This window comes from Apteryx rowi, unplaced genomic scaffold (assembly GCF_003343035.1).
Source record: "Apteryx rowi isolate R43461 unplaced genomic scaffold, aptRow1 scaffold_251, whole genome shotgun sequence".
In the NCBI taxonomy this organism is placed as follows: Eukaryota; Metazoa; Chordata; class Aves; order Apterygiformes; family Apterygidae; genus Apteryx; species Apteryx rowi.
The window spans coordinates 91491-111507 of NW_020448875.1; the positions used below are offsets into that span (position 1 = coordinate 91491).

The window sequence follows — 20017 nt, forward strand, 5'->3', positions numbered from 1 at the left end:
GGGGGCCGGGCATCGCCGCGGCGCTTTGCACCGGGTTGCTTTTTTGGGGAATGCTTTTTTCTTTCCTTCTTCTTTTTTTAATTTTTTTTTCTTTTCCCTGTCCGCGGACCTGCAGCCGGCACGAGCAAGCTGCGTCCTGCCGCGGCGACAAGCGCTTGAACGGGTCCCCTCGCCTTTGCCGCCCCTTCGCAGCCCGCTTTCCGACCCCCGCTCCGGGGACGGGAGAGCCGCTTTGCCACTTTGCCGTGCACGGAGGGAAACTGAGGCACGGAGGGACGTAATGCCGCGGTCACTGCCCACCTCACGTCCTCGCGCTTACCCGCATCCAGGCCTCCGCGCCGGTACCGGCGCCCTGCGCTCCCTGGCAGCATCATCTCCTCTGCGGCCCGGGAGCGCTTCGGGGCTGGGAGCGCTTTGGGGCTGCACCCCTGCCTCCCCGGAGCGCCCCGCTATCACCCCCTACCCCCGCACCACRGCCGCAGCAATTATTACAGAATATTTCCAAGCTTTCATCTTAATACAAAAWAAAATAAAAWAAAATAAAAAAACCCTACCAAGCAGTCCAATTACTGCTTTTGCATCCTGAGACATTTTGAAAAAATACCAGTCAAACGTAACCCCCAAGAGCTTAATATTTTATTATGTTTCAGGAAGAGAATTTCCAACAGAGCTGCGCTTCAGTGGCCTTACTGATTTCCCCGTTTGTATTCAGCACAATAAATCTGTCTTTGGGCAGTTCTAGGTTTGCACCAGACATAGGTGAGCCTCACTCTGCTCAGCTTGTAGCTGAATACCGAAATCGGTGGAAAAAAAAAGGGGGTTTTACCTCCATAAAAAGAATATAAAAGCGACATGCAAGCTGCTACTAGCATTTAGTGTAAAGGCAATCAAACTAGGATGCATGTTATATGTTTTCCCGTTTCCTGGAAGACCTTCAGCAAGGCACCCAAGACCTTATGGTTGAACCTCCGCCGCACACTCAGCCGCCAGCGTGGGGATATGCCCCTTCACCAGGGGCTGCAGACGCAGCTCGGGACCTACAAGAGACCCCAGCTCTTCTAGATCCTTACAGGCCGGCGTTTGGGCTACCAAGTCCAGTCCATAAGGTCTTCAAAATTCTTGCTTACAAGGTGGTCAACACGGAAAAGCGATGAACTGATCAGTTAAATGCAATTAAAGATAAAAGCCAGAAATAACTTTGCTTAAAAAAAAAAGAAACGTAAGGGAAGACGTCCGGCAGGCCTTTTCAGTCAGTACGGCTATTGGAGACTATTGTACAAACTCTCAATTTCTTGGCGTTCTTGATCGAAAACTGCAAGGAGAAGAGCAAAATGAAAGAGGCTTGGTTGTTGGCCTTTTTGATTCTATAGGATGGGAAGCAAATGAGACAAGCTTGGGTACAAATGGATGGGGACGCCTAACGTACGCTCCTTAGTCACAGACCCCAGCTGCTTACGTAGGAATAAGCGGTGGGGGAAGACACGTGTCACCCCCGATCCGCAGCCCAGCAGCCTCCGATGACCAGCACTGAGAGTGAACCTCAGGGCCCTGACCCAGCACAGGTCCCGTGACGGTGTGAGCGCACACCAAAGGGCTTTCCAAGCTCAGGACCCTGCTCCCCAACTCCTTCAGTAACTTCTTCCCAGGACCGATGCTCGGCCGCTCGCTCGCGGGCGAAGGGCTCTCCCTCCCAGCCCGGGCGTCCCGGAGGGGAGAGCTCGGTCCCTACCTGGCAGCCTGTCGCACATCCTGTCCCACGGACTAAAGGCGAAGCTCAGCATGTTGGAAAAGTCCTTCTCCAGCTTCATGGTCATCTCCACCTGCAGCCATCACAAATTATGAACATATCATTTTTATTTATTTTATTTTTTTTTAAGAGAGAAGCTGTACTTAAGGCCACAGAGCCCAGTGCAGACGGTGGCACAGAACTAAACTGACTTTATTAGAGTGCAAACTTCTCAAGACACGGAGCACAGGCGTCTTTACCTTTGGAAGCCACRGAGCTCCCAGAATTACTGTTTTGCACTGCTACTATCTGCCGGGATTGCCAAGGTTGTGACATTAGTGACAGCAGCTTTGGTGTTTGCACACATGAGCAGCTTGCTGGGGAGCATCCAAACTGATCTTGTGCAACACCCAAAGCAGATGAGACTTTTTTTAGGTGAGCCTACCTACTCTGTCCATCTTCCTTGGTCAAGCGGGCATGCCAGATCTTTGGCCAGCATAAACGAGCATCACTCAAATAACTGTGATGAATCTTGGTATGTGTGATCAAAGCCTGAACCCATTAGGTGGCGACACATATGAATGACTCCAGATAGCCAGAGATGAGGTAGAAGAGGTCRTATGAGGTCAGAAAGCAGGAAATAAAGGGACCAAAGTAGGAAATTACTGCCTAGAAATCTAAAATTTTGCTTGCCATCTAAGACAACACAGAAGTTGGTTTGGGAGATAAGCAGGGAACTGAATCCAAACAGAAATTCAGTCTGATGTTTTCTTTTCTCAGAACAGAAACAGGTTTGTGTTGAAAGCACGAATAAACTCTGACTGGAGCAAGTCCAGACAGATGAACCTGACAAAGAATTCATTTTCTCATTGAAATTTCTGAAGACTGCCACTTTTATAACATCCTAGAACAACCTGTATCTCACACATTCACTCTGTAATCTTAGGCAGTTGCTATGTCCTGTGTAGTTCATAATACTTCACGGAGCGTTAAAAGTGCTCTGCAGAGACCACTGGATTGACTGCAGAGGGCTAGAGAGCCTTGTCCACCCATCAATTTGTCTATCACAATTGTTGCTAATGCAGGCTTGGATTCACAACGGCAATTTTTGAAATATCACTCACCTTCAGATTGTTGAAATGGCTCTTCATCTTCTCCTTTGCTTTTTCAAACATGTTCTGGGCCACCTCCTCCTCAACGGACTGGTAAAGTTTGTTTTTTATGTTTTCGCATGTCTGCTTCCCGCATATCTTAGCCGCCTCTGTTGCAACGGTGGGAAACATCACAACACTGTTAGCAGCCCAAAGCAGATTTGTGAAGAGGGGCCAGGAATGGCATGTAGGTGGAAAACGCACGACCCCCTGTTCCCAAGCAACTTTCACCCTCCTAAAAAATTCCTTTGCCCATCAGCAAAACCTTCAAGCTAAGCGCTTCCACAGAGCTTCAGGCCATGCTCAACCTAAGCTATAGGCCTCCTCAAGCTTTTAACCTCAGGCAAGGTCTCTGCTCTCCAACTCCTCATGCTACTCTCTCCTTCCCAGAGACGAAGCCTCTAATTGCTTCACAAGAGAGGTGTGATGGGTTTATGTGGTTTGATGATTAACGGGTGGGACAACAGCATCAACAATAAAACAAGTCTGTGCAGTAGGTTTTGGGAGTGCAACATTTTCTTCCCTGGTGACAYGATTGTGACCCACTGAACACGTCACCCAAAGGCACAAATTTACACATCCTCCTTCCTGCCTTCCAGTTAGTGCAACGGTGAACGCTTCTGTAAGGGGCCTCCGTACAAAAGCCGGGAAAACCTCTCCCAGGGCCAGACAGTGAACTAGCGATGTCAGATGCAGAATCAACTAGAGGACCAGTCCTACCGTCATAATGCGGCGAAAGGATGCTTTGGATCAACAGCACAAGGGACTCGAGGATAGTCTTCTTTTTCAAAAAAATTTGTCTTTCCAGGGCTTTCATGATGATGTCCGTCTGCAGGAATTATGTTAAAGCGTTTACCCGTTTCGCTTCAAACCCTCGATTGCAAACAGAATCTGAACAAACGCTCTGAAGCGTAAGGGCAGGTTGAACACCCAGGTTACTCCAGCAGTTCTGTGCAGGATGGAGATGGCATATGCGGGCAGTTTTAAGACCAGAGTTTAGGTAAAATTGAGAGATGCGAGGTGGCACCTACACAGCTAAAGCTATTCATGTGAGCAGCGGTCTCTGGCCAGCGGGCCAAATGGCCCGCGGTGATTCAGGTTGCAATAGCTCAGGGATTCTCCCTCCCGCCCCACCGAGGCACGCTGCTGGTTTCCCCACGGCCAGCAGACAGACATTTCTGCATGCAGGAGTGATTTCTCCAATTCCAAGTGCCTGAAATAAAAAGACGCCTGTCTCCGAGCTCGCTTGACTGGTGTTTTAATAGCATGGCCTCAAAGGCAAGTATTGCATGCACCTTTGAGACTGAATTTGCATCCTGGGCTAGTCTGCCTTCCCAGCTGCTCCACCAGGAGCCCTTTGACTGCAGCTCCCTGCAGTTCAGGGTATTGTCATTAGCTCTCGAGCCTCAAAGCAGATCCATCATGCTCTGGTCGCCTGGGGTTCCCATTTACTTTCCATGAGCATCTGGCTTTGGCCTATGCCTGGCAACTCCCAAGGGACAAAAATCTTAAAAAGCTGGTTTTGGGACAGGGTCGTTTCCGTCCTGGCTATTTACTGCCCTTCAGACCATGTTTCTTCAGCATGTTTGGGAACTGAGCAGCACGTTATCTGAGGCCACCAAGCTGCTCTTGCTGCATAAGGCAGCAGGGGATTTCCTGCTGTGCAAATCCGACGGCAGTGTAAATCCAGTGTCACTGACCACAGAAGATACCACTCCAAGCTCTCTGCCTCGGTTCTTCCTGAGATTACCACCATGAGCACAGCCAGGGTAGTTATCAAACCGCCTAACGTTACCCCAAGGACAAAGCTGGCTGTGGTATTGCATTAAACACAGTTCTGCTCCGCCTGATGCCGAATAATAACTCCTGGTTGTTAGAGGTCATTCCAGATGACTGCACAGCGCAGATCATGCTGCAGCCCTTTGAGCCCCTGCCGAGCGGGAGGGAGGCCAGCGTCCACCCCAGGGCTGTGCTAGTGACACCAGCTGCTCAATCTTGGCCCGTTGCATTGGGCTTCTTCCACCCACTCGTAAACTTACCTCTTGAAGGAGAAAGTTGAGCCTCACGTTGCTCAAGTTGGTTCTCCTCCCAACCTCAGTGAATTTCTTTTTTATCTCTGTGCTGAATTCATCGATGACCAGCTGCAGGCTGGCCTTTGTGTGCCGCTGCTTTCTATTTGGATAATATCAAAATGCAAGGTGGGCTTTCTTCCCACTCACTTTCTCTCTTGTGCTCATCTCTCTCCCACCCACAGGAAAATTGGTGCGATAGGCAAGAGAAGGGGGCTCCAGTGCAAGGGAGCTGGGAGATGGAGTGGTGCTGCTAAAGAGTCCTCTAGGGAAACTTTAGGACCCCATCCCCAGGCTAGTCCAGGCAGAGAACTTAATTGTGGCCATTTTTTTTCTCTGCWCATTGCCAGTCAAGGTAATTTTCTTTTATAGGAAGACATGAGATGAATTCACTCTAAATTTTCAACTACACAGCAGAGATCTCTTCAGTACCTGGACTAGCTGTCATCCCTCTTCTTCAGGGAATGGGAGATAGGGAGATATTAATTTTCTTTCTTATTTCTATCTAAACCCAGATAAAGCAGAGAACAGAAGGGAAGGGGTTGCAAGTGCCACTGTAATACACATATTGCACAGTTAATGCAATATAGCAGTCCTGATTTTCCAGGTGAAGAGATGTTGGGGGCTGTTGATCATGGGAAGATCAGTAGCAATTAGGTGAAAGATGAGCAAGTTGCTGAGACCCTTCAGTCAATCAAAAGTTTTGCCTAAGTACATGAATTATGGGTGAGATGATTTTACCTTGCTCTTTGCCCGACCAAAGTAATGCTACTTTACACTCCTTGGGGAGGAAGAAGAGAGAAAGATGTGAGTGCTTCCAGGACTGGTCTGTCTGTAGATGAGTTCCCAAGACAAGGTCGGTGAGGGGATTTGAGAAGAGACTGGGCTTGTCTCAAAACATGGAAAGGACACCTGGAAACCCTCTGCCTCGTCCTCCCGCAGCCTCCCTCTGCTGCAAGAGCGAGATGCAGGCTCGATCTCTGCCCTCCAAGCAGGGCACCGTTCTTCTCACCTGAATATGCTCCCAAAAGGTGCATCAATATGGTCATAGATGGGTTGTGCCAGGAGGCTGTTGATGTCTAGGCGGTTGAAGATGCGGGATACGAACACTCCTTTCCTCACACACAAGGCTTTCAGGGTCTTGTGAAAACCACGGGAATTCTTGCCTTGCTGCACAAGGAGGAAAAAAGATGGCATGAGGGGAGCGAGCAGCACCATGACCAGTGGAGAGACCCCGCCGGGGATGGAGCCTGCTGAGCCCCTCACACGTAAGCACAGCGCTGCCTAAACTATTTGGTAGCAAACATCACAGTGAGAGAGGAGTGAGACTTAAATGATGTCTTTTTTCAGTCTTCCATGCCTCCCGCAGCATGCCTATCTCCACTCAGGATGGATAGCTCTACAGAGTCAGAAACTCGATTTGGGTCTAAGCCTGCAAGTGGAATTAATCTCAGTTCACTTCAGCTGTCTAGAAACACACTGGCACTCAGTCTCCCCATATAGAGAGGAAAAACAGTCTCTGAAGGATAACGTATCCTATCCTAACAGGCAGGACTCAAATTACCTCTCCAAGTGCCTCTCTCTTCACCAGCTGTAGCAGAAACCCAGGCAACTAGGCTAGCTCCAATGATGGGTCTCCCACACTGAGTGTGGCCAAGCTCCCACACATGTCCCCAGCCAATGCCATAGCAAGAGAGCCACTTTTCCAGCCCAGGCAGCAGTGATCCAAGGCAAAATCCAGGCACAGCTGAGTTCACAATGGAAAACAGCATGGTTTACTCCATTTTCATACCTGACTCCACCTRAGCACCGTCTTTTCAGGCAGAGTATATGGCTGTAGGGCCATCAGATGTCCCTCTCTGACTTTGGCCCTGGATTGTAAAACACCTACTCTCCTCCCAGGAGTCCTGCTGAAGAACAAGTCCCTGGAAGAACTTGCTTCTTAGCAGAAGGACATCAGACTCTGGTCTTCCCCTGGACTTTACAGGACGCTGAACTCTGAATTATAGCTATGCTAAAGTAATGCTAAATGGGCAGCAAAAACACCCCCTGATTGCCTCTCTCTTACCCATAGACCTTAAAGTATTTGTCAGTGATTAAGGAGCAATGTAAAATGAACTGATGGTGGAGGCAGTTGCAGGACAGAAAATGAAATAAACTTAACCAGTCTCAGTAAGTCTGTCAAACTTTTGCTACTCACGTTGAAGAGATTCTCCATATTCTTCTTGTGCAATTTTCTGGCAGACCTCACCCCGTTGAGGAGAGGCAAGTCCATCTGGTCGAAAACATGCCCAGCTGCAGTTCCCAGTTCCTGGATCTTTGTCCTCACGTACTCATCCAGCTCGTCCTTCTGGGAGGGCTGATCCTGCAAGAGCAGGACAGCACAAACCTTATCACTGGGCTGCTGGGTGTAACGGAAACACGTCCCAGCATTTTTCTCCCTGGAAACTGCTGGGCAGCTCAGAGCTAAATCAACACTGAGGAGGGGGAAACCAGAGGAATGGCACCAAGTGAAAGAAGGAGAGAAGGAGCCTGTCCTGAATCCCAGCAGCACGTGAGAGGGTCATGCAACTGAGGGAGAGGAGAGGTGGTAACAAGAGCAAGTGATGGGGTTTCAGGGCTGTAAAAAATTGTTGAATCTCTGCATCTTCTTGCCTGTTCTGCTTCATCCCTTCTTAAGGGGCCAAGTCGCTAATCAGAAAATGTCTTGGGTCTTGGTGCATCTTCACAGCTGTATGAAATGGGCAAAAGGATTTCCATCGCCCTGCTGTATAGCCCTGCTCTAGGGATGCCCCACTCTGCTGCGGCTAAGGAACAATCCCCATTCATGCAATAATCCTCTATTCAGCTTACTCTAATATATGGGGAGTAGGCTTGCATTCGTTTCCTGAGGAGGAGGAGGGCGTTGGTTCCCTAGCTCAAATGACTAGAGAAGGAAGGAGAAGAAGGCAGCTCGCAGATCAGTAGCTGCAGAGGCAATATCCACTGCTAACATTGCTCTGTTAGAGGCAACACAGACACACGTACTCCTTCAAGCGGCGTGCAGATGTAAACATCCATGAAGTTAAAAAAGACAAGAATGTCTTTCATATAATCTCGTATCAGATTCTTCGTCATATTCAGGTGGAGCTTCCTGACATGGTCTCTGAGTACGGAGATTTCTGAAACAGAATTATAAGAGGACACTTTAAACACTGAGTAGGAGGGATTTTCCTGCTGCTGGATACACTCTCTTTTTCCCGTAGGTGAACACAGGAGTGGACATAGGCCTTAGCTGTGACCCAAAACTTCCAGGTTTTTGACCATATCAGAATTCTAGACTTCTTTAGGGAAAAAAGAGGCTGTACCCTTAATAAGTATATCATGAAAACCCAACCAAAGAACATTCAGGTTAGAGAGCTTTCTAGCAATGACTGGCCTAGCTTTCCGGAGGGAGGGAGAGGCCAAGCCCTCCCCACTGCCAGCCTTTAYGAACGAGTTGGACCATGTCTTTCAGGGATTAGACTTGACCCTGCCTTCAGGCAGGGCGACGGACAAGGGGATGGACAGCCCTTCCATGCCTGGCCATATGCAGGATCCACAGAAAGAGAGAAAACGCCCCAACAGTGGATGGTGATGTCAGAACGGTGACCTGGAGCAACTCCTGGAAAGCCAGAAAAGGGCAAGGGGCACAGTAAATACCTCCTTTCCTTATTTGAGGGAGAGACGGGTAATGCATTTATAAGATGATACACCTTTTAACCTACTGCTGATAGAGGGATGCAAATGCTTCTTTCTCTCCTTCACCCATAGGAAGGCCATAAATGACTGCCTTAAACTCAGTTGCCCACTGATGCTAAATGATTGCAAACAAAGAGCCCAGGAATGCTTCACCCTCCCCAGGACCATGCTGCAAGCCTACGAGAAATGAGYTGTTGAGTACTGAGAAGGGGCAAAAGGAGACAGGGAAGAGAGACAAATGAACCGAACGAGGGTCATGATCTTCAGGAATTTAAGGAACACTGATTCATGTCATATGTCATGAGCCCTTCGGGGTGAGACTCGTGCAGCACATGAGAGAGCCCTGAATTCGGCTAATGCCACCAGATCTGACAGTGATAACGGTAAATATTCTCCCAGCATGCAGGGAGAACATCCTCACAGTGACGTGCTTTTCTGCACCAAATTACTGCACTTTCCCATCACCAGTGCCCCCTCCACATCCCAAAGCCCCCAGGAGACAGGGCATTGCTAGCACTGACAGCCACAACAAAGAGGCTCAAAGGCAGCCTGYGCATTACCTGTTTCTCCTATGCTGAGAGTTTCAGTTCTCCAGTATTCTTTGGCACTGACTGTGTAAACCAGGTCGGACTTCTGCAGTATCTCTGAGTCACTGGGCAGATGTTTCTAAAACACATGCACATGCAGTATTTATGCACGGGAGTCTCTGCAGCAATGCAAAGATTCTATCGCCACAGCACAACACTGTGGCAGTTCATCAAGTGCTGAAGAGAGCAGATGTTACCAGCGGTGCATGCTCGGCCAACCCACCTCCCCTCATGAACCTACTCAGCTTTGGATCTCCCGATTCACTTCACAAGGGTGAAGTTGCTATTTATGTCTTTGTAAGACAAATGGAAAGAAAAAGAAGTTATTGCATTTCACAGGAAAAGGCATGTGCATAAAGATTAGCACGTAACCGACACATTGGTTATCAAAATAAAAAAAGGGATAATCTTTCACAACTAGCAAACTCTGTATAATGACTCTACCTGCATCCTATCCTTTATTGCTCTGCCCTTTCTTCTTTTCAGACTTTCGTTGCACTCCAAAATGGCATCATGTGTGCTCATAGATCCCTAGATTCCGAAAGATAATGAATGTTACAAGGAGACATTTCCCAAAACTATCAAAATACCCCTAAACCAAGACAAAGTCACCAACAAGGCTCTGTCCTAGACCCTTGGAGCTCCCACGTGGGCTACAGCGGCATTCCCAGGCCTTCAGCATCTCTCTTAGAAAAACAGCCAATCTGAATATCACGATTTCAGGCAATGGTCAATCTTCTGCCATCGCCATGTAAGTTATCTGAGCAGCTGGCTACCCCCACTGTTGAAAACCTGTCGCTGAAATAGGATGACTTGGCTTTAATTCACATTCCCACATGTGAAGGATTAATTTGGTAGCTTTTAATACAGCAAATAAGAGTTCAAGGCCGGCTTTGTCCATGAACTGATTTTGTTTTTCACCACGACTCTGCTGCACACAGATTTCTTGATGTATCTTCCCAGTTCCAGCTAATTAGCCTGAGTGCCTGACTGCCAGGGCCCTTGGGAGTCTAACCAAGATTCAGACTACCTCCTTTTTCCCCACAGAAATGCAGGACCGAGGGTCTTCTGTTCCCAAAGCCATGCGTGGAGAAATGCCTAACCAGGTGCCCAGCATCCCTGCATTTCTGCCTCTGATGAACAGAGGCCCTCAGTTACTCCCCGCTCTGTTTGAAGCCGTGGGAGATAACGGTCATCTTCAAAAGACCAATCTGGCACTTCTCATTTCTGATCTTCAGAAATATTCTGTTATAAAAGGAATGCAGATTTTGATCACACGAAGAAGCTGGCAAATACTCACTTCTGCCCTTCCTTTGTCCCTAGGGAAAAGAAAAAGAAAAAAAAAGACTCATTTGAGCAAACATGGTAACCTTATATCATGCCCTTTAGCAAAAATAGGGAGCAGAGTCCACGGAAAAACTGACAGCATAGCCAGTCCAACCCACATCACAGTCACAGGGTCTGCTAGCTCTCATCGGACCCAGAGTCCGCTTCAGTACTTAAATGCTTAAAATCTTTAATTTTGGCTGTTGCACAATAACTCATTACTTTCAAGCTACCTTGAACTAAGGATGGCTCATGTGATGGGATCCACAAGAGTCCATCACAGACAGAAGAAAAGGGCAATTCCCTTGAATCTTCTGGGCACAGAGATATTATTGACACAGATGGCGAAAAGAGATGGATGATTTGTGTTGTTCAGAAAGACAAAAATAAAAATGAAGGGGATGAGGTAGCATTGTGCATTTGCCTGAAAAGGGTTTGAGCAGACTGGGGCTGGATCAAAATCACTCTGGGGAAAGGCAATTAAATGGATTTTACTGGCATAGTGATGGGCTTGTGCTGTAAACCCCAGAAATGGTCTGGGTGTCAATGGAGTTATGCTTGTAAATGCATAATGATCTTCGAGCAGCAGTAAAATGTCACTGGGAAATAATTATTGTGTGAGAATGCCATTTTCCATATGCAGAGTGGGTAAGAGGCTACTAACAAGATCTGATCCCGTCATARACAAATAGCATCCACTCTTCAGCCTATTCTTGTGGGACCTGGACCATGCACAGAGGCTATTACAGCTTTAACTAACAGAGAGGGATCTTCTACCTTAAGCGGCAGCAGCAGCTCAGTTTGAACCCTAAGATCTCAGGCTTAATGCCCCTGCTGCTGTGGTCACTGAGAGCTTCAGGAGCTACAACAGTTAAACATGGCTTGGAAAGTAGCCAGGGAGGTGGTATGTTGGAGGAAGAGGCAGGCCAAGGCACTGCAATTCTCTACAGTCCTGGACCCACGATGGAGCTGCTCTTTACCTCAGGTATTCTTCAGTATTCATCTTATCCGTCTTGGTCACCACAAAGGTGATATCACTGCACTTCCCAGCCTGGCAAGCTTTAATTGCCTCTCGTAGCATAATTTCATGTTCTTTGGCCCCGAAAACACGTTCAACATCAGCGATAACCCAGATGGACGAACACTCCAGGATACTCTTGAGTGAAAGAAAGAGAAACAAATTGGAGAAAGACGCGGGAGAAGGTGATCAGCGAGGACACCACCTCGAGGGGCAATGCCAGGCAGAGGCGGAAAGCGCTGCACCGGTGCAGGCGCTGGGCTTGGGACATGACTCCCAGGGGTGGTGAATCCCTCCCTCCACGTGGGACTGCGCTTGGRGGCCATCGAGCTTGGACATCGTGCACGTTGCAATGGCCAAGCACTGGGAGGACCAGCGAGGCATGCAGCCGGCACTGAGCACGGACAGGCCTCCACGTCCTGGTCAAAGGCACGTGGGGAATGGCACTAGAGGCTTTGGCTACTTCTGCAGAAGAAGTAGTAAAAGATGTTGAGCGGGCAAGCGTGCCGGGGTACGCCATCCCTGTAGAGCAAGCATCCAGCTTCCGACTGCTCGGCTGGTGCCTTCTCTCCCTTGCCACAAGCATGTGGTCTCTTTGGAGTCTCCCTCTAAAATGGAGTCATGGAAACAGGGAAGAGTTTCCCACCCAGATGTGTTTTCCCCGCACAGCATAACTTGCCAATCACCTCTTTCCACATTTCATCCCTTTCTTTGTTGGAATCTCCTGTCCCTGGAATATCCACAAAGACAACACCTTCGGGAATCAGGTCTGACACTGGGAGAGTCACTTCCACATGCTTGATCAGTGGCCAAAGCCGCATATTTTCTCTCCTTCTTTCCATCTCGCTGTCGCTGCTGTCCATCTCAACGTCCATCTCGCTGTCCTCCTCACCATTGTCCTGGTTCCGGATGTACGGGTCCAGCTCTTTAGAGAGCTCCTCTGCCTGGGACACAATAAACAGGTTAATCTTTGCCCCCTATAGAGATAAAACCACCAAATAGGCTAAAAAGAACAATCCATTTCATTTTCCTTTTCTCTAGGGTGTTGCCGTACTTAGAAAGGCGACTCTAAACCTTCCAGCTCTGGTGGGGAGATGAGTCTTCAAAACAGAGTCACAGGACGGAAAACACTCAATTACGCAATTGTTTCAACATCTGACGCGTTTGGACCCGAAAGCAGAAACTGTTGGCCTTCCTAGCCTGGAAAGGCACACTCACCTCTGCTTTCTTAAGAGTGATACGTCTCGAGGAGGGAATGGTGATCGCAGGTTTGGCTCTCAGCAGCTCTTGGTAACTTTTTCTCTCTGCTCCTTCCCCATAAACAGCCCGCAGCTTCCGAATGGCATGCTCCATGTCATCGTCCTTCTCGCCATCGTTGTTCTCAGATTCCAAAAGCACGAAGAGATACCTCAGCTCATCCCTCCATTCCTGCCAAAGTGGAGCGAAGAGGGCGTTATTTAACGGGACAGCTCAGGCTTGCTAGGGTAAGAGCAGCTGGGCACCAGGGTTCAGTTACGAGGAGCAACGGGAAGAAGCAAGCACTCATGGCTGCAATGCACCCTCTGCCTGCTGTCCTGTCTGGAGATACCTATTCCAGACAGCTCCAGCCGCCTGGAGCAGAAAGGAAAAAGCTTCGGCTTTCTCCTGACTTCCCGTCAGCCGTCTCAAACACAGCAAGGCTTAGGACTGCCCACCGTACCCCACCGCTGTGGCTGAAAAGCCAGCTGCAAAGAAGAGCTTCCTTCTGGAGGGCCCTGTTGGAAACCTACTGGCACCTCCGTGGAGAAACCCGCCTCACCTCCTCCGAGAGAAGAAAAATGTTCGCTTCGTAGTATTTATTCCTGGAGGTGCTGATCTGAACCTGGCAGGAAGTGCAAGTCCGTGTCCCAGAGACTGGCAGAAAGAACCTCTTGTCCAGAAGGGCATTCAGCAGCGTGCTCTTCCCTGCGCCGGTGCTGCCGAAGAGACCGATGCGGGTGAGGCCGAAGGCAGACTTTTCCTTGAGTGAGACAAAGCGGTCTCTGAGGAGGAAGGAAGCAAGGAGAAATGTAGACCGCTGTAGCAGATGCAAATATTAGGGGAGTTTTTTTTCCTTTGTAAATGCAATTACTCCATTAATAACAGCCTCACAGGGGAGCTTTTCTGCAGCATAGCCTCTGCTCTCTGCTATCCTTACCTTTCCCTCAGTTCCCCTGCTCCAAACCTGGCTCCAGCCCATTCCAGTGTGGGAAGAGCCCCGGTGAGCTCCGTAAGGACATAGTACCGTGCTCACCATGCTGCATGCAGCTCTTGGCTCACTCCTGGCTTCAGTGCCAGGAGGTCCTATTGCATTTGCATGCCAGGAGGTCCTATTGCATTTGCACCATCAGGAGGACGCCAATGCTGCAGTCACCTCTCAGGATGAGTGCTATTCTGCCTCTGGCTCTAATGCCTTCCTTGATATTTCCAAGGGATGACAAGATGGTCAGTTAATTTTCCCTGTGGAAAGAAGTTGTTCTCTGGCTGCTGTCAGAGAGTGAAATCTGCTTTATGCACACACCTCTGCAATGATCCAAGCTGGTAATTCCTTGTTTTATATTCCTCTCTAGAAACAAGTCTCCTCCAAATCCTTCAAGCACAGCAGTGCCTTGGAGCTAGGYGCAACGCATAGTCCGAGTCCTGTGTCAGTGAAGGTAGTTCTGACTAAATCACTTTGGCTGCAGACTCACCTGAGATATCTCAGCTGGTCAGGCACCTCATCCAGCTGAAACAAGAAGGATATCTTCCCATACAACGTGTTCAGATTTTTTTTGGCCTTGGACTCGATCTTTTCATCTAGGAGAGAGATGTGGTTACAGGATTGGAATGCAGCGGGGTGCTCAGAAACTCCGCAAGAGTGGGAGATCTCCAAAGAAAACAGAAGCTGCACCAGCACRCAGTGAGCAGGCCTCAGGAAGAGGCTTTTACAGCTGCGAGCCGCTTTTACTTGTAAAGTTCCCATATTCCCACTTGTAAAGTTCCCAYCGGTATTGCTACCAGATGCAATTTGCTGGGGAGGGCACCAAGGGCCAAGGGACCCTTCACCCAGGGAGCAAAGCGAATGAATTGCTGCTGGCATGGAGGCCCTGTATGCGATGCTCCTTGCTGCTTGGAGGCATCGCTCGACTGGGATCCGGGGACAGGATTCTCCATAGAAACCATCACAGCCGCTGCAGCCACATCCATATGAGCTGCTGCAGCCTGCGATCTGCTCAAGCCCCGTGTCTCCCCTCCACGGCAGGCAGGGCTATGATCTCTCTAAAACCTGCTGTGTTTTAGGGATGTCTCTGCCTGCCCGTCTCTGCTGGCCCCTGTGCCAACATGTGCTCTTGGCTTCTCATACTCACAGTGTTTAAGAAGCCTTTGTTCATCGTCCTGGAAAGCCTGATGCGTTCTTGGTCGCTTCCGAGCTATGTCCTCTGCGTTTCCCCCTTCTGCACCTTTTCATGTTGAAAGAACATCCTCATTATCACACTTTCACGAGGAGTGAAGAGAGTTACAAGGCTTAATATTGAATAACCTACAGCTTCTTATCACTGACGTCAAAATAAGTTAGTTTCTGAAGCCTGATTTGATGTTGGAATGGTTTATAGGGGCAAAAGTCTTATCACTCACCTGTGGATTTGATCATTTGAGGCCTTATAATCCCCGGGGATAAAATCGAGGTGGTGACTCACCTGATCAAATGTGGGGATGTTCTTCAGGGCATGAGGCTTCCTAACTCTGGTGACCAGCCTGATTAGACCTGCCTGGAGCGTCCCAGGAGCTGGAGGCGACTGGCTCAGCTATACATACCGACAGCGTCGATGCACTGATGGAGAAACCCTCCACTTTGGAAGTCTTCTCCTGTCTGACTTTCCATAAGTGGCTTTCATACAGTCCTGGGAACTGATTCCATGCCTCCAAAATCCCAGAGGACTGCCTTTGGCCGAGTGGTGAGACTACAGCAAACCTTGGATCAGCCCAAAGGTCTGTTTAGCCAGGCAAATTGCTCCTGGCTGTGGTCAGTGTAGGACGTTTAAGGAAAAAGCAGAAAGACTAGAGCAGGACTGGGCATGGTGGACGTGCTATCACTGCCTACAAATAGACCACAAGCCTGCAGGGACTGGGGATGGGACACACCTTGCCCAACAGATAACATATGTAATACAGAAGTCTCCACTTGAGCTAGTGACCCAAAGATTCCACTGCAGAGAATGGGGAGAAACAGGCATATTTAGGATGTGATTCATCTGATCGATGTTGGATAGCGACTTCAGATTAGAGTAATAGTGCCAGAGGACACACTGACCGGGACACCTAGATTTCCCATGAAAATCCCTGGCAAGCTCAGAGAGGGATGTTGGTACTGAAGGTGTCATTGATCATCAGGTACCTTCTGTCGTGGGAGCTTTTCTTTAAACTCCTACCTCCTGGGTTGATTTAATGAATAACAAGCTTAACTTCCATTACAGAAGGAAAATGGACAGATTGGTTTAGACTTTGTATTGCCAAGAAAAGCTATAAAATTTGTCCTAAATTCTTAAAAATCAGGAGGGAAGTGAAAATTATTTGTAATATTTGTGCACAAACAGCATTAGGATTCTTGAGGCCTTTCCCATCTCCTTCCTGCTGGATGACTTTTCTGCACATCTCTTACACTTCACTTTAGAGAAATTTCCATTGGCTCCTTTATTTTTCTTTGTTTTTTTTGCTATTATCAAGCTTCAACATTTGAAAGAGACTGTGCCACAAAGGTAGTGCTCCAAAATGAGCTGTATAACTAGGGGAGGAACCTTCATTCAAGCATCCCATCCCCAGCTGGCCCTCGTTTCGTTGCTATGCAAAATGGAGAAACTCTAAAAGGTTAATTCCTCTTTTAAGAAATACACTTTAAGGAGACACTGTGACTTCATAGGTCCTGACGTCGGGCTAAACATGGGTAGTTTTCTCTTTCAGAAATTTGCAAGCAAGCGAAAACAGAATAATTTTGTACCAGCTGGTGTAAATTAGAGGGTGACTTGGGGAGTCTCTCCTCTTAYGCTTGCAGAAACAGGGGGTGACTGTAAGGGAAACCTTCTCACCTGGGGCTTCTGCCATGTCCACAGACCTGTCCCAAGCCTGAGACGAGTCCTTGCAGCCCTGGGTCGTCCCTGGCTTTTCACAACCAGGCTACGCTCAGCGCGAGCAATAGGAACTCTGACAAAGACAGCAGTATCCCAAAACCACCTGAGAGAAAAAAACAGATAATTATGACATTTTTCAGCCAATTTCATTTGTATCTTGGCTCAGACACTGGAGTGTGACAAATGTATGCTGTCCAGCCCTTCGATGGCAGGTTGGAAGCTGGTTGTGGCATGCAACAGCATCATCTCCGAGGCAGCCGCTAGTGCAGCTCCCCAGGGGTGCTGGATCAACAGTCTTTAAATAGAAAACACCTTATATACAGAGGTGGAAAAGAAATGATTTTATATCCTATGAAAGTCTGGGGGATGGTAAACTGAAACACATTCAAGATTTGGGGATGAAAAACCTGAAAAGATTTGCTTTTAGATGAGGACCAGTCCAGAAAGCTTGGTTGAGTGTCAGGAGACACGCAGGCAAGCTTCCTGAGCTGCCAGGGAAGCAGAGCCCACCCCTGGGATGCTGGCAAGTGCCCAACCTGGGGATACTGGCAGAGCCCATCCTCCGGATGCTGGCAGAGCTCACCCTGGGAAYGCTGGTAGCTCACTTCCCAGCAATGTGACAGCCTTGCCTTCAGGCAAGGTGGAAAGGCAGGATCAGCCCCAGGTGCTGCAAAGCCCCACCTAGAAACATGCAGGCGTGTGAAAACAGCTCCTGGAGGCTTGCTCCTTGCTTAGTCCCATCCTGCACAAGAGTCATCCTTGCACCATAGAAAGGGCTCTAAGAGCACAGCCACGTGGCTAAATTAAGTGTGCCCGTGGCTACTCTTCAGCTAGAGCCCTCCTGGTCAAACTGCTGAGCTATCTCCTTTCCCAAAGGGTTCCCCCCAGCATTGGGGTTGGGTCTGGGCCAGGCACACGGGCAGGGACCCTCTGTGCCCAACCCCAGGCACGGTGTCCTGGTGTGACCAGCTGTAACCAGCCTTGGCACCGGTTAATTCATTTTTACGGCGGCCGCCCCGGGTTTCAGATAAGAAACTGGACACAGACGCTCAGCCGCAACACTAGAGCACGTTAACTACCTGCAGGTACGCCCTCAAAGGCGCTTCAGAGGCTTAAAGCTTAGCCTGTGGTGCACGCAACCGCTTTCCTAATGAGGCTGTTCGTCATAAACGGTGTTTTCCACTCTTTCTTGCCACCCACTCTTTCCCGGCTCTCAGTCGCTGTCGGAGCCACAGGGCTGCACTGCCTCGGAGACAGCGGAAGAGGAACAGGAACGCTGAAACCCTCCCCAGAAAGCGGTCTTGGCACGGCATGCATCCCCCCCCCCCCTCGGAGAGACCCCGGCAGCTGGGCGCTGTTTTTCCTCCCAGGGATAAACAGATCAGGGATCAGGGACCAGCCTCTGCAGCTGGGGACAGCGGGAGCCCCCTGAGCTGTGCTCCCAGCCGAGGTCTGAACAGCGGAAAGACGAAGAMGACCCAATTTCTGTAGGTGCTGAGAACCCGAAGCGGAAGCCTCTGCCTTCTCGGTTATCGCGACTTACGGACCTCCTTCCATCAGCCGCTTGACCTAACTTAGACAAACTTCAGCTGGAACTCAAATCGAGGTAGCAAAACATCTGCACGCATAAACCAGCAAGGATCCAAGGAAAAAAAAAAACAGCTTCAAACACACCGAAAGCTCCTGCGGAAACCCCGGTAAAGGGAACAAGCAGCTTTTCTCACCTGTGCTCCGTAGCAACTTCCAAAATCTAGAAAGAAACGGAAGAGAAGCTATCAGCGACTTAAAATCTTCGTCTCAGTCCTACCCCGGAACTGTTTAAAAGTTACTACTTCTTCCCAAAGAAACATAAATGTAGTTAAATTTGGTAACCTTGGCTTCCTGTAAGTCGTCTTCTGTCTCGGAATACAGAAGAAATGAAACTGGCTGCGAAAGGACCTCTCCCTATATCGTGCCCCTCCTCTTTGGGACCGGGCCAGCTTCTGTACTTCCTCCTCCTTCGGTTTTGGCTTTGATTTAATGATGAGTAACTCTGTTAGGAGAACTGGTGACAGTTCTGTGACTTTCTTTAAGAGTGAGTTTCTTAGCGCGTTGAGTCGAAACTTGTAAGAGGAAGCCCTCCCAGCTGTCGCACCCTGCAACGTAGCTCAGGGTAGAGCAAAAAAGCTCTGCTGTTTGCTTTCTCTGAAAGAAAATGGTAGGTAGAGTCAGACCTGAGGAATATCCGGTATCCGTGTGCAAACCACCATTCGCGCTTGCCATCTGCCGCTCTCCGGGCCYGGGGCAGAGAGCTCTGAGATGCAAAAGTAGCTCCCAGCCCTGGTGCCTGTGTCCTCTTCCTGCCACCATCCCGGACTCGCATGCAAAATACATCCCATCCTTTTGCTCCAAACGCTTCGAGCTCTGCAAAGCGGTGTTTCACCTGCGAGAGGTTGCTCCCGTTGCCGCTCTCTGAGTCATCTTCTCATCAGCGTGAGCCACTCTCAAAAATCCTTCCCTCGTTTTGCTGGGAAAGCTGAGAGCTTTCTCCTTCTTGGCAGCTGGAGCTGAAGTTCCCTGCTCAGCGACGTCCCTGCCCTGGCCTGCTTTACAGAGGGGTTTTGTTTAAGTAGCAAAACGAATGCTTAGTTYGTTGTTCTAGCTCACGGAAGGGGCATGCACGGATTTCCCTGGGACCTGTCACAGAATGGTCAAGGTTGGCAGGGACCTCTGGAGATCATYTAGTCCAACCCCCCTGCTCCAGCAGGGTCACCTAGAGCACATTGCRCAGGATYGCGTCCAGACGGCTTTGGAATATCTCCAAGGATGGAGACTCCACAACCTCTCTGGGCAACCTGCTCCCGTGCTCAGTCACCCATCAAAATCTAGCAGCCTCCAACCCGAAAGTCGTTGCCTGCCACCCCCCCGGCTGCTTGCACACGCTTTTCAGTCCCACGGCTGGGACTGCTTCCAAGCAGAGCAGGGTGCAGAGTGCGTCCCCTGTCACATGTGTCCTTTCGTTTTCTGCAGTTTCAACCTGGTGCAGGTTTCCAGTTGGTGACGTGCTTTCTGGCGAGTAGACGTCAGGGTGGATCCAGCTCCAGACTTGCAGGCAACGACTTTTTGATGCCCACAAGCGCGCAAGCGGTCTGAGGCTCCTCTGTCATCAGCAGAGGTCTACACAGCGCTGGCAGCAAAGTTTGGAGCGTGACTCCCTTCAGCCTGAAATAGGCTCTGCCTTGCAAATATAAGTTGTAAATGGACAAATGMGCGGAAGCAAATCCGACAGTCCCACCTTTTCGCACCCCGGTGCCTACC

General features: G+C 49.3%; 1 protein-coding gene across 2 annotated transcripts; it reads right to left on the bottom strand.

Annotated features, from left to right (window-relative positions):
- Window positions 1-622: 622 nt before the first annotated feature.
- Window positions 623-18663, bottom strand: LOC112966670 (nuclear GTPase SLIP-GC-like). Of its 2 annotated transcripts, XM_026067018.1 has the most exons (20): window positions 18593-18663; window positions 18445-18470; window positions 16679-16823; window positions 14963-15055; window positions 14306-14411; window positions 13396-13618; window positions 12816-13025; window positions 12284-12541; window positions 11560-11735; window positions 10554-10572; window positions 9698-9784; window positions 9227-9332; window positions 7974-8107; window positions 7147-7311; window positions 5959-6116; window positions 4917-5049; window positions 3598-3706; window positions 2851-2987; window positions 1730-1820; window positions 623-1312 (listed from the first exon to the last, which is right to left on the bottom strand). In XM_026067018.1, exons 3-20 carry the CDS (start codon window positions 16692-16694, stop codon window positions 1260-1262), a joined length of 2274 nt encoding a protein of 757 aa, XP_025922803.1. In that variant the 5' UTR covers window positions 16695-16823; window positions 18445-18470; window positions 18593-18663; the 3' UTR covers window positions 623-1259. The 2 variants fall into 2 exon arrangements, with proteins under 2 accessions (XP_025922803.1, XP_025922804.1); XM_026067019.1 differs by having other exon boundaries at window positions 18445-18633.
- Between the last annotated feature and the right edge of the window lie 1354 nt (window positions 18664-20017).

Excerpts from the sequence above, each read along its gene's own strand:
- LOC112966670 (XM_026067018.1), bottom strand. Across the intron at positions 13,026-13,395 it reads TTTTTCTTCTCTCGGAGGAG|GAATGGAGGGATGAGCTGAG; the intron begins GTGAGGCGGGTT and ends CCACTTTGGCAG. Across the intron at positions 12,542-12,815 it reads TCACTCTTAAGAAAGCAGAG|GCAGAGGAGCTCTCTAAAGA; the intron begins GTGAGTGTGCCT and ends ATTGTGTCCCAG.